Genomic DNA, 14,964 nt, shown 5'->3' with positions numbered 1-14,964 from the left:
CTGTTGGTCCTGATTGTGCAATTAAAAGCAACAGTGGAATAATGGAATTATTTCTCTCTCTCTCTCTCTCTCTCTCTCTCTCTCTCTCTCTCTCTCTCTCTCTCTCTCTCTCTCTCTCTCTCTCTCTCTCTCTCTCTCTCTCTCTCTCTGTCTCTCTCTCTGTCTCTCTCTCTGTCTCTCTCTCTCTCTCTCTTTTTTCTTTCTGTTCAGATCGAACGTGTTATCTTCTGTGTCTTCCTGGAGGCGGACTACAGGATCTACAAGGAAAAAATCCCTCAAGTCTTCCAAGGTACGTCTGTTTCTGTTTTCATTATACCTGCCATGGAATGTAGTGTCCCTGTCGCTTCTGAGTCTGCCTGGGGCTATAAAGCAACATGAAGTCTAACTTTAGTGTCATCAGATACTTTACAAAGAGAGAAGGCCTTTGGATTAGTTGCGCAGCGTTTGTATTTGAGGGGCAAACCTAATCCTGTTGGACCAGCCAGCCAGCCAGCCAGTTCTCTGCTGAAAAGGGCATGTCTCTCTCATGGAGTTCCAGGAAGCATCCACAGCAAGGCAAGGCTGTCTCGCCGAGTCTCACAGAGACGATAGATAAACAAACACATGTTATTTTCTGCTCCAAGTCTCTCCTGCCACCCAACCCTCCACACGCACGCATCGCACACACAAGAGCACACACACACACCTCCGCTCCCATCTCTGAGCCCTGAAGCCAGGAGCAACCAGTCACCATCTCTGATGGCTAGGGGACCATGGACGATTAGAGCTGAAGGGCTAAACGGCTGTATGGTGAGCTGAAGAGTAGACAGGCCTGTTTCACCAAGCTAGCAATATCTCCCATTTGGCACCTATACCCTCCCCATCTTGACAACTCCCATTGACAACTCCCAGGCTCATCCATGTCTTTCTCTCTCGGTCAGAATCTCGCTCACAATCTCTCTCTCTGTCTCTGTATGACTCTCTCTCACTCCATCTCTCCAAATCCTCATCTCCTAGATGGAATACAGAGTTTCAGGCCTTCATCTTCCTTCGACTCTCATGTGGAGGCTGTTTTGTTCCCACTACGCTCCCTCTCATCGCATCCAACCGTTCCCTCTCACCCTTACGCTCCCCCTCTCACCTTCCCATAAACTCATGTCATCCACCCACTTTCTCCCTCCCTCCCTCCCTCCCTCCCTCCCTCCCTCCCTCCCTCCCTCCCTCCCTCCCTCCCTCCCTCCCTCCTTCTCTCCTCCCCTCCTCCCCTCTCCTTCTCTCCCTCCATCCCCCTTCCCTCTCTAACTCTTTGCTGGAAGATTATCTTCACCCTACAGCGTGTGTAATGATATTGCCTGTCCCCATGCACCGAAGGAACGCCTTGTCATATTAGTGTTGTGAGATGGATTTCTAGAGCTGTTGTTTCTGTCGTTATCACTCCCAAAGTGCCAGCAATAAGTACAATAACTACATCTCCATCATCCAAATGCCATGTAGGTAGGGAAAAATTAGACCACTGTACTAGTGTAGAGGAAAGCCTTGGAAAAGTTGTTCATTATTAGTTATCACTCCCGAAGTGCCATTGATAAGTACATCTCCATCACAGATTATGGAGTATGTTAGCTGTCAGTCAAACTGCGCAAAAGTGAAACCGAAACTAACCTCAACAGTTACATTTAGGCATTCATTCTGAGATTTTGGTTAAATTTAGGCATTAAGGTTAAGTTTAGCCATTAATTCTGAGTGGTTAAGGTTAGGGTTAAGGTTTGGGATAGGGTTAAAACAAAACAAAAATACAAAACAGGTGCCTAGCACTGGGATTGAAGCCACAATATTCTGAGCCATAGCTTGCTGTTCAAGCCCATCCTATGATCCTCAACCCCATCCACAATGCCTATGCCTAGCTCATCGATTCTACTAAATCAGGGATGGGCAATTTTGATGGGGGTGGGGGCCACCAAAAATCCCCCATCCCCCCATTTTGCCTTGGGGTGTAGAGAACATGTTGCTGTTTTAAAGCTAGCTTGCTGCAATTCTACACATTTTGCCATAGGGTGGAGTTTTTAATATGATATCTGAGTGAAACTGACTAACAAAATCAATGGGGGCCCCCCGGGCTCTAATTCGACCATGATTACTACAGGTTCAGATAGCTGGCCGCTAGACTAACTTACTAATAAAAAATAAAAAAAAGGCTGACATGGGCTAATTGAGTGACTGTCAGTGACTGACATAACAAGATAAAAAATGTTGATAAACTACCACATTTTGAAATTGCACCTTGTGTATTTTACCTAGCAACAGTCAATTGAGTCCCATTAATTTTTTTAAGTATGATTTATTTTGGGGGGAAATTAATCGGACCGCCAGTTGCTCCACCCCTGTACTAGATGGTAATAGGTGCTTGCGTTGCCCCTAGTGGACGGTTGGAAATTGCCATGGAAATAAAATACCACGCAAAGACATAATTTCACCATCTCAAATATGCCTAAATACACCATCATCCACTAGAGTTTGGGCTGAGTTTTAGGTTTGGGTAAGGGAATGGAGGAAAGAAAAGCACTGTACTATTGTTTTCATGAACAATAGAAGGGTGGAATTGTTTTAATGTACAATAGAAGGGTGGAAGTGTTTTAATGTACAATAGAAGGGTGGAAGCAGCAGAAGAGTTGTGAGTACTAAGAGAAGATAACCAACTCCTCCTGAAGCTATTGCTTATTGACATGCACAGAGTTTTAAAAAATGATTGACAGACAACACTGTGCTGTTGTACTATTGTAGCGCAGCAAAGCACAAGGAAAGTCCCCTGTAGCTCAGTTGGTAGAGCATGGCGCTTGCAACGCCAGGGTTGGGGTTCGTTTCCCACGGGGGGCCAGTATGAAAATGTATGCACTCACTAACTGTAAGTTGCTCTGGATAAGAGCGTCTGCAAAATGACTAAAATGTAAATGTAAAAATGAAAGCTGTAAGTGTGTCTAGGTTGAGGTAATGGAAGATAACTCTTCCTGAAGCTACTTTTTATTTACGTGCAGTGACTTCTTAATGAGGTCATGAGAGGTTCAAATAATGGAGAAAAATTCAATTTGAGACTTTTAGAGAAGGGCATGGCTGGAACAAGCAGAAGTGCCACACAGTGGTGTGTTTCACCTCATCACACGCGCATGCATGCATACACGCACGCACACACACACACACACACACACACACACACACACACACACACACACACACACACACACACTCACAGGAGCGTTCCCTTATCACACAGTCTGGGCTTTGATGTGACCTATGAGCTCACAGGTGAAGGGTTCCTTTTTCACTTCCTCCTGGGACTCACACCCCCTAAGTACCTTCCCCCCTCAGACCCCTAACCCTATGTCTGCTAAAGGCTGATCTCCTACACCTGTTCAAAGCTTTCACTGGATATCCAACATGGGAGAACCGAGAGTTTTCCCTTTCTTTAACCTACTGTAACTAAAAGAGAACCGAGAGCCCAGTCCATATTTTACATGGACATCAGAATGACTGTTCGGGATCTATATCTTACCTTCAGGGCTATGGTTACAGACTATTGAGCATAATGGGACTAACTATACAGAACTGTGTTTGGTGGAAAATGGGGATACTTGGGGGAAGATGGCAAGCAATAACAAAAGGAGGAAAGTGGAACATATTATGAGTAAATATGGAGTGGGGGATCACAAAGAACTTTTGGAAGAGCCGCAGAAGGAAATTGAACGTGATGAGAGTGAGGTTGAATTAACTGCAGTGGCAGGTACAGTGATGACCACCGAGAAGGAGCTGAGTGTAGATGGAAGCGGTGTGGTGAGGAAAGTTGGCGTCAAGTGCAAAAAAAGGGATATGTGCTCCAGTAGCTCAGAGATGGAACCTGCCGAGAGTATTTTGATTTGTTTAACACTTTTTTTGGTTACTACACGATTCCATATGTGTTATTTCATAGTTTTGATGTCTTCACTATTATTCTACAATGTAAAAAATAGTACAAATAAAGAAAAACCCTTGAATGAGTAGGTGTGTCCAAACTTTTGACTGGTAGTGTATGCGATGGTTAATCTCACAGTGTGAAGAAGTACTTGTCTTTTGGTTGAGCAGAATCGGAGCGGGAATCGGAGAGAACCAGAATTATCTCGGCAGGTGCGCTTGATAGTGCCTGGGAGTAGATGTGTCGAAATAACCAAAGAATCCTAGCTCAACTCAGTCTGAGCTCAGACTCTGTCGTAACACCTCATCATCATCACAGTTGGAGATAGACAGGCAGTGTGTGTGTGTGTTTGTGTGTGTGTGTGTGTGTATGAGTGTGTGAGTCAGGCAGTTGGGTGGATCAGTGGGAAGAGACAGAGGAACACAGACAGACTACCTGACACGTTGTGACAAAATCACACGGTGCTGTAAAGGCCTGTTCTATCACACAGTGTCATCTTCTCACCTAGAACAGCCCACTTTCTCTCATTTTCTCTCACTCTCACTCACTGTAGCTAGAACATTCTCTCACCCCCTCATTCTCTCTCTCTCTCTCTGTGTCTTTCTCTCTCGCTCTCTGTGTCTTTCTCTCTCGCTCTCTGTGTCTTTCTCTCTCGCTCTCTGTGTCTCTGTCTCTCTCTCTCTCTCTCTCTCTCTCTCTCTCTCTTGCTCTGTCTCTCTCTCTCTCTCTCTCTCTTCACACACCTTACCCCCCACTCCCAACATCTGACCAACGTCATCACCTCTACTTCAGGAGAATAGCTTTTTTCTTTCTCTCTGTCCTCCTCTCCTATGTCATGTGATGTGATGTAATATGTTTGTGTCCTCGGTGGTATTAGTTTTACCTGTCAAGTAACAATGAATGCAGAGCGACCAGTAAACAGGGCATTTGCATACGGGAGATTGTTTCATTACAGTGTGCCTCCCAACAAGCTGTTGATAAACATTGGTGCCAAGATGAGACCTCGCCATACTTTGCTGCGATAGGGACAGGAAAAATGCCCGTGCTGCATCTTAAACACTAATACGGGCTACACAGATACACACATGTCCTCTGTATCTACTGGTTTGCAACGGCAGTATAGTTAGTTTCTCAGGACCACCCATACGTCAAATGTATGCAGGCATGACTGACTGTAAGTGGATAAAAGTGTTGCTAAATGGCAAATACAGTAGATGGACATTATAACTAAATTAAACAATGTCTAAAAAAATCTAGAGTGACTCCAGAGGGTATATGCTATATTTGTACTCTAATTAGAAAATCAGTAATTGGAAAATTAAAATCATTGATGAGTAAAATCATTCACTTGATTAATACATAGCCACCTTAATTGATATCATTAATCATTTGGCATTATATTATTAGCATGTGTGCACGCACGCACAGACACAGACACACACACACACACACACACACACACACACACATATTATTATTAGCCTTGATAGTCATACACTCATAGAAAAAAGGGTTATTTTGCTGTCCTCATAGGATAACCCTTTTGGTTCCAGGCAGAACGATTTTGGGTTCCATGTAGAACCCTCTGGGGAAAGGGTTCTACATGGAACCCAATAGGGTTCTACCTGGAACCAAAAGGGTTCTACCCGGATCCAAAAAGGGTTCTTCAAAGGGTTATCCTGTGGGGACAGCTGAAGACCCGTTTTAGGTTCTAGATAGCACCTTTTTTTCTAAGTGTGTATTGTCCTATTATTTATGTGTTACCATGGACCATCCTTTGCCACAGTCATTTTATTTGTAACCATATTAGCAAGGATTTAAATGTAATTCATAATTCCTACACTTTGATCGAAGACATGCGTGCTTTGGCACATTGTCCTATTATAGTGTTTGTGAGCATGGTCCACGCTTTGGCACATTGTCATGTTATTTGTGACCGTGGTCAACACACACACACACACACACACACACACACACAGTCTTGTAGAGCTAACCTTGTGGGGACACACAATTAAGTCCCATTCAAAATTCTATTTTCCCTAACCCCTAACCCTAAACCTAACCCTAACCCGTACTCTTACCCTAAACCTAACCCTAACCTTAACCCAAAAACCTAACCCCTAACCCTTAATGTTATTCTGAACCTAACACTAATTCTAACCTTAACCCTAAACCCCCTAGAAATACATTTGACCTCATGGAGACTAACATTATTTGTTTAAGTCCCCACAAGAATACACACACACACACACACGTTAGAGCATTGAGCCAGTAACCGAAAGGTCGCTGGTTGAATACCCGAGCCGACAAGGTGAAAATATCCCCTTTCTCTCTCCTCGCTTTCCTCCCTCCTCTCTCCCTTTCTCTCTCTCTTTCCTCCCTCCTCTCTCTCTCTCTCTCTTTCTCTTTCTCCCCCTCTCTCTCACACTGTTTCACTTACTTTCCAATTGCTACTTTATTTACATGGCACTTTACTTTAATGACATGGTTCGTCTTTACACTGCATGAGACATGAGAACCCCCACTGGTTCTAATAGGAAGCTTCTCTCTGCCAGTGTTTGTGGGCACCAAAGACTGTAATTTGTGGGAAACGCAGCAAACTGTGTTTGTTGTGATGAGACTGCCTGGGTTTCTCTATGTGGTGGAAGGGGACAGGGGGGATGGAGGGAGGGATGCGGGAAGCAGGACCCCCGAGAGGGAGTGCAAATTGAGCCTGTGTGGTGTGTGTGGAAGGGGGGAGTGTGTGTGTGTGTGTGTTTCATCAGACTATGAATGACTGTGTCATCGTGTGTTACTGATCACAGTGCCAGTGGCGGGATGCTGGCTCAGGCCTTTTGGCTGCATCCCAAATGGCACCCTATTCCCTTATAGTGCACTACTTTTGACCAAGGACCATACCACCTGTAGGGCTCTGGTCAAAAGTAGTTCACTATAGGGAATAGGGTACCATTTGGGATGCTCCCATGTCTCTTAGTTATATTTGGCAGTGGGTAGTAACTTTGTTGTAGCTACCACATACTGAGTGCCACGCATTATGTTTAGATCAAGAAGCAAATGTTTTCACTATCATCTGAAATGTCACAGGAGAGAGGATACAATAATTATATTCATACCTGGAATGTACCTTCTGCCTTTGATGGCATCCCAGTCCCAGATGGTTGTTGCTAAGCAACCTGTACAATTTGTTAGTGACATTAAAGAGGCAATCTGCAGTTGCTACATCCATTTTTGGACTTAAATGTACCCATTGATTCAAGAAGAATATAACTTAGAAATTCCTCATTAGCTCAGTTTAACTGTCGTACCCCATCAGAACCCAAAATATACGTTTGTTTTACTCCAATTTTGATATAATGGAATGTCAGTCCTTGCATCTATAGCTCTGTCGATGAATTTGAGAGTGATTACGTTTCACCAGCCCCATCCCTCAGCTTTTTACCAAAACAGTGGCGAATGCTTTGTTATTGTTTCAACTGCAGATTGCCCCTTTAACTGGTATGATGAAAGGTGAACCCATCCCTCAGTGCTAACTATACCTAGATGGTTTATTGGTATGAGCAGTCTATTCCAGCACCTCAATATCTCCCTTCCTATACTTCACATCCCCAGTCCTCTATCCCCTCCCCCTTTCTCCCTCCTCCCTACTGTCATCCCCAGTCCTCTCTCCCTCCTCCCTCCATGTCATCCCCAGTCCTCTATCCCCTCCCCCTTTCTCCCTCCCTGTCATCCCCAGTCCTCTCTCCCTCCTCCCTCCATGTCATCCCCAGTCCTCTATCCCCTCCCCCTTTCTCCCTCCCTGTCATCCCCAGTCCTCTCTCCCTCCTCCCTCCATGTCATCCCCAGTCCTCTATCCCCTCCCCCTTTCTCCCTCCCTGTCATCCCCAGTCCTCTCTCCCTCCTCCCTCCCTGTCACACCCAGTCCTCTCTCCCTCCTCCCTCCCTGTCATTCCCAGTCCTCTCTCCCTCCTCCCTCCCTGTCATACCCAGTCCTCTCTCCCTCCTCCCTCCCTCCTCCTGTACCCCGTCCAAGGCCACATGGCTGAAATTATCTGTGAAGGAGAGTGGCTGCCACATGTCTGCCAGGCCTGTGGTAGTTCACTTACACCACTATTACAGTAGCTTTAGGTGAGGCCTTGAGAACACCCTCCTCCTACCATCTCTTCCACCCTTCCTTCCTTGCTACCCCTTCTTCCCTTCCTATGGCCCCCATCCACCACCATCTTCTCCTGGGTTTAACCCACATAGCTGCCACTGCCTGCTATTCTATAACACCACCATTACAATAGCTTTAGGTGAGGCCTTGAGCCTCCTATGCTTCTTCCCTCCGGTAATATAAATGTTTTTACTTTTGGTGCTTCTGTCAAATGTGTTTCACGTCGTCTACTGATTGAGAGAGGATCAAGTCTGTCTATCAGCGCAGCCGATGTCCCATTAGAGCACCGTGCCTGCTCCACTTACTCATTGCTAGATCTAGCCTGTCATGAGGAACCACTACTCACTGAGAGTCTGGCCTGCATATCCACTTATGCTGCACAGAAGCTAACACACTTGAATAATGCAACACAGCATGTAGAAATGTTGAAACTGCTAATTACTGTTCCCAAAATAATACAGGCTAGAACACTACAATGCAAGAAGATACCGGTAGCTTCAAGCTTTGTAGGCCTACTTTCCTTGCTACCTTACAGATGAAGCCAACATAAATTCACTACCCTAGTACCTTGTTTGTGATAATATGCAAACCATAACGCAAAATATTGCTGATTAAAAGCTGATTGTCACCAAAAACTTTATTCATTCACTTCATCTCACCCACCTCACATCTCTTCCAGACAAGATCATCTTTCTTCAGTTCAGCCCAGTGTTGCCAACTCCTCAGTAAGGAAAGTAGCTATTGGCTGTCCTAAAAGTCGCTAGAAGTCGCTAAATGACGTCATCACCTACTTTCCATAATTGGCCATGTGTATGTAATTGTGATGGACGCTGTAGGAGAGAGGAATAACGTCGTGGGAGAGACAAAAAGTGAGTAAAAAAACACCCTACATTTACATCCCGCCCTGAATGTAAGCCAGGGCAGGATCAGCCAGCGGCGGCTTCCCGCATGCGCAGTCTGGACGCGGAGGGGTGAACATCTCCTGCTCTGACTGCAGCTGGGAGGGATTGCTGCGTGAGGACTGGGCCGCCTGTGAGTGCTTTGGGACGGGGGTAACAAAGCACCCGCTGCTCGTTGAGAAGAGTAAGAACGATACATGCTTTCACGTCAGAGTCTCCAATAACACCAGAAAAAGTTGCTAGATTTTGTCGCTAGTCGCTTTTTAAAAAATATGTCGCTAAAGGGGTCTGAAAACTCGCTAAATATAGCGACAAAGTTGCTAAGTTGGCAACACTGCCTTGAAAGGACTTTGTGTGTGAATGAGGTCATGGGTCTTAAAGAGACAGCGCACACTTTTATAAAATAAGAGATTGCTTCTTCTATGCAAATGTTGTTGATCATTACAATAAAATAAGTACCACATGAAAGGTAAACATATTGTTTTTCATCTGTAGCCTCATGAAATCACCTAAAACAAGCTCAAAAACTCAATGCATGCACACACTCCTATTGAATATGCATTCATCAGTATTATGTATAGGCCCAGGCTTGATTTACCCAGTTTATCAATAGAGATTTACCATTCAAATAAATGATTACCATTATGTTGTTATGTAGTTAGATTGGTAAAAGAAAACATGATATTGAACTCTGGATAAGTGCTATTATGTGACTTTTGCTAATACGCTTTTTTTTTGTGTGCCATGGTATCGTTCTGGTATCTTTTTGGTATTAAGTATCGTGATGGTATCCAGTATCGTGATACTAAACCTGGTATTGGTATCAAAGTAAAAATTCTGGTATTGTGACAACAGTAATACATACCATACGAAATAATTTAACATATCATACAAAATGGAGGGAGACAGATTTACTTTTACTATGTTACATCTATCCCTGAGTCCATGTTGCCTCATCCATGGCCATCTCATTCCACGTCTGCCACTGCCAGGCCTGTGGGACTAATAGCTCAAACTCCATGATTACAGTAGCTTTAGGTGAGGCCTTGAGACAGTTAACTTTTCAGCTGACTGGATCCACGAAATTGGGGAGCCTGGAGGAAAAGAGCAGTGGAGGACTGGGATGCGAGGAGAGAGAGAGAGAACCTCTCTCTCTCGCTCTCTCTTTTTTTTTTCTCTTTCTCTCTCTCTCTCTCTCTCTCTCTCTCTCCCTCTCCCTCTCCCTCTCCCTCTCCCTCTCCCTCTCCCTCTCTCTCTCTCTCCCTCCCTCTCTCTCTTCTCTCTCCCCAGAGAGAGATCTGGGGTCCACTCAATTCAATTCAAGGGGCTTTAAAGGGCATGGGAAAAATATGTCCACTCACCAACCAAGAATTAACAAAATACGACAAACCCAATTGAGAGTCTGCATGCAGAATTCTGCAAAAAATATCCTTAATGTACAAAGCAAAACCCCAAACAATGCATGCAGAGCAGAAGTAGGACGATACCTGCTAATTATCAAAATCCAGAAAATAACTGTTACATTCTACAACCACCTAAATGTAAGCGATACCCACACATTCCACCGCAAAGCCCTAACCTGCTGAGAGATGAACCTAGTGAAGAGTCCTCTCAGCCAGTTGGTTCTGGGGCTCTGTTCCCAAACACAAACAGACCCCACAGAGCCCCAGGACAGCAACACGATTAGACCCAACCAAATCATGAGAAAACAAAATGACACACTGTAAAGAATCAAGCAAAACACAGACTGGAATGCTATCTGGCCCTAAACAGAGAGTACAGAGTGGTAGAATACCTGACCACTGTGACTGATCCAAAATTAAGAAAATCCTTGACTATGTACAGATACAGTGAGCATAGCCTTGCTATTGAGAGAGGCTGCCGTAGGCAGATCTGACTCTCAAGCGAAGACAGGCTATGTGCACACTGCCCATAAAATGAGGTGGAAACTAAGCTGCACTTCCTAACCTCCTGAACACATATTTCCCACAGATCACACAGACCCACAAAGAATTTGAAAACAAATCAAACATTGATAAACTCCCATCGCTTGGGCACACACTGGTTGAATCAACGTTGTTTCCACGTCATTTCAATGAAATAACATTGAACCAACGTGGAATAGACGTTGAATTGACATCTGTGCCCAGTGGGATATCTGTTAGGCGAAATACCGCAATGTGCAATCACAGCAGCAAGATTGCTCTATCCAATCAAATAAAACAAATTGTAGGAGTGGGACCGCCCCATCAGGATCAGGGGCGTCCAGTAGCATGCTATCATTGTTTCCTGCAGCAGGGTTAGATTAATGTATTGTACTCTTTCATTCAGTGTTATACAAAAGAAAAGCCTGTCGCCCGACCAAGAGGGAGAACACACACACACTCATGCACATACATACACACACACACATACACAGAAGGAGCTCTGGTGGTTTCACTTCTACAGAGCAGAGATGACAACAGCCTTTTATCACAGCTAACCCAAGCTAGCAGGCACGCACACACACACACACACACACACACACACACACACACACACACAGGGAGAGCAGTGGCAATGGTTGTAAAGTGTGCTAGTGTGCTTCTGAGCACTGCAAGATCTGGGTGCGTGGTGTGCATGGGAGCATGCGTTGGGCCACAGGAGTGGCCATGCATCTCAATGGTGCTGCCTAGGGCAGTCTCTACTCCACATATCACTCTGAAGACACTTCCTACTCCTGTCTAACCATCCACACTGAACCAGCGCCTCAGGTTTACATTGTGTAAAATACCTCATACTGTAGACGGAACAGAGAAATGAAAGGAGCGACTCTCCTTTAGGTATGGCGAAATTGAAAATATGAAGGGCTCATGCTGGCTGAAATTCAAGTGTTTTGTGGGAATGTGAGAGATTTCATGTAATCCGTGTAAGGACCACAAGAGTACGGATAATTGGTAAAGAATGTCTTGTGAATGTGACTTCCCTTCTCCTCTAATTTTATGCAGTAACTCAACTGTCAAGGCTCGGTAATAGAGAGAGATGGAGAGTAGTAGATGAGAGCAGTGGCGATTTTAGCATGTCAATCTTGTGGGCCCCTTTTTGTTTTTTATGCATGCCAGCAAAGCCACAACACAACACTAAACAATACACTAATTGCACTATAACGGTGACAAACGGTGCCCAAACTGTTAGTGCCTACATAAAGCTGTCCCAACAGCAGAGCTTTCTTTTCAGCACCATGGAGGGAATCCTTACTACTGCTACACCTGGCTATCAGCGGAGCCTTGTCTGGCAGCGAAAGTTCATTCAGCCTCATTCACTGCCTTTAAAAAACCATGGCTGATATGGCTGACTTGCTTAAACAAATGCAGTTTCTACTGACAATTGAGATGTACAAACTATGGCATAAGGGGACGACGAGCGGAAAAGAGGCAATCCGAAATTTATGCAGAAGAATACAAGACATTTTTGGAATCACCTTGTTGTGCTGTGCTCACTTGAACAGGAAGGTGGTGCGGAGGTCCTTGAGGGCAAATTTTGTCATCAAACTTTGTTCTCTGGATTTATGGTGCTTTCAAGACAATAAGGTCGAATCATGATGTCAGTGATCTTCAGGTCGGAGCTCTAGAAAGAGGCCCAAGTTCCCGACTTGGAATTCTGAGTTGGATGACCATTCAAAACATATTTTCCCAGTCGGAACTAGTTTTTTTCCGAGTTCCGAGTTGTCTTGAACTCACTAAAGTCTGAGATTTCCCAGTTCCGAGTTTCCAGTTGTTTTGAACGCAGCAGAAGTCATGCTGGATTGACAGCATGGCCAATGCCCATAGTGTTGAATGTTTATCCTTTTAAGCTTGGAAAAGAGACCCTTAGACCCAGACTTGGACCACACACCCACTCCACTTAATAGCAGGCTAGTGAATGCTTTACAACGCTTGCAGTTAGCCACTGATTCCTTCCAAACCACTCGTTGTTGAATTTGCGATTTCCAACTTGTTGTGTAATGTTTATGTCCAATGGCCGATGAGCACCGATACAGTTTATCTATAATTTATTTTCATATGACAAGGATTGAAAAGGATTTGCCAGTAGATTGTTGACATGATTCATGATGATGACTGCTTGTCTAGCTTGCTAGCTAATATTTTGAAAGTATGATGTTGACATGATCAGTCAAATCAAAGCTACGGTAGATATAACATTATTTGACGTCATTTTATCTGTGGCCAATGACCTTGAGCCTTCTTGGATGGGCACTTCTAATGTAACTCTATGGCAGCACCCAAGGGGCTTGAATTTTCGTGCTCTCCCTGTAGAAGGTGACGTAGTGTCCAGATGAGTGACAGAACACTGAGCCAGTCACGGCGCAACTAGAGAACATTATCAACCCCTACGCTCCGTATTTTTAGCTGGCTGCCCCACCACCACAGAAAGCACTGAGCTAAGCTGAAATGCCTGCATTTTAGTGCTGCCTTACTCAAGAAAGCAAAAAAGAGACCATGTTTGTATGTGGCTTTATTAACTCAATTATTTATTTATTTTGACATGTATTAATGCCAAAATAACATACAAAACAGGTGGGGCTCTGCCTCACCTGCTGTGAATGTCGCCACTGGATGAGAGAGAGAGAGAGAGAGAGAGAGAGGGAGATGGAAAGAAAGAGAGAGGGAAAGAGGGGGAGAGAGTGAAAGAGGGGGAGAGAGAGAGAGACAGAGAGAGAGACAGAGAGAGGGAAAGCTTGGACGTTGGCATACATCATTCATAAATGTCAATGGGACACTATTTTTGTCCAATGTGAGCTCTGACAAAGGCCTTGAAGCCGATACGTAAAGCTTAATAAAGAGCAGTGATACTAGCAAGAGCAGTGTGTGGGTTTCTTCTTTTTTCTCATCTTATTCAACTGTTACCATGCACCTGCAACAAAGATAACTCAGATGTGCGAGTGCCTTTTGAATTTTGAGTCCAATGTGGTTCAATTCCTTTCCTATTTCTCAAGGTTTCCATCTGTGTGTAAATGTCCCCATGAGCCTTATTCTCAGTGATCCTCAAGGGTTCTTTGGGAAGGGTGATGGTTCTATGTGGAACCATAATGATTCAAAGAACCCTTTGAGCTCTTCGATGGTTCTTTGCAGTTCACAAAAGGGTTCTTTGCTCTTTTAGTGATAATTAAAATGTAGGGGAGGTGGCTCATTCGAATATGTTGGGGTGTGGTTTGTGCACAGCTCTTTTTGCGCAACCGTGAGTGAGGGTGTCATTCCAGTTTTCTAATGTGTTGTGTTATGCCATAACATGTTATATCTGACTATAGTCGGTGATGGTATTTTGTGAAAGACTCATTTATGGCCTCGTGTCAATTAGGAACGGTAGATTAAATAGTTCGGTGGTTCTCAATTCTCTCCTCAGGGATCCCCAGCTGTTCCAGAGTTAGCTCACTTGATTTAATTAACACAATAATAACACCTATGGAATTTCAACAATATAATATGGCTGACTGCAATAACAACCCTGTTTGGTTCTTCTAAAGCAGGGGTGTCAAACTCATTCCATAGAGGGCCTCATGTCTGCTGTTTTTAGTTTTTTCCTTTCAATTAAGAGCTAGACTACCAGGTGAGGGGAGTTCCTTAGTCAGTGACCTTAATGATCAACCCGCAGACACTCGGCCCTCTGTGGAATGAGTTTGACACACGGGTTCTAAAGGATATACAAACAACTTTTGAGATTGAGAAAGGTTCTTTATAGAACCATTCTCCATAAAGGTTATATAAAGAACCATAAAAAAGGTTTTATATAGCCCCAAAAAGGGTTGTAACCATAGCGGAACCCTTTTTTTGTGCTATATAGAACCTTTTTTATGGTTCTTTATAGAACCTTAGGAAAGGGTTCTTTATAGCACCATACAGGTTCCATTTAGAACTTTATGAGCATGGTTCTTTATAGAACCTTCAAAAAAGGGTTTTATATAGCACCAAAAAGAGTTCCGCTATGGTTATAAGCCAAAGAACCCCTATCTGGTA

The 14,964-nt window shown here is 44.2% G+C and overlaps 1 protein-coding gene across 1 annotated transcript in view; it reads left to right on the top strand.

The window, feature by feature from the left end:
• Positions 1–210: 210 nt before the first annotated feature.
• Positions 211–14,964, top strand: part of LOC311119010 (uncharacterized protein) — a gene marked incomplete at both ends in the record, with an annotated part of 55,073 nt that continues 40,319 nt past the window's right edge. The window contains one exon of the mRNA XM_084193759.1: positions 211–289. Coding sequence (XP_084049885.1) covers positions 211–289 — 79 coding nt within the window. The remainder of the gene's footprint in view (positions 290–14,964) is intronic.

This window comes from Coregonus lavaretus, assembly GCF_964263955.1.
Source record: "Coregonus lavaretus genome assembly, contig: HAP1_SCAFFOLD_3279, whole genome shotgun sequence".
Lineage (NCBI taxonomy): Eukaryota > Metazoa > Chordata > Actinopteri > Salmoniformes > Salmonidae > Coregonus > Coregonus lavaretus.
The sequence above is the reverse complement of the archived record's forward strand: the minus strand, read 5'-3'. Positions and strand labels throughout refer to the sequence as shown.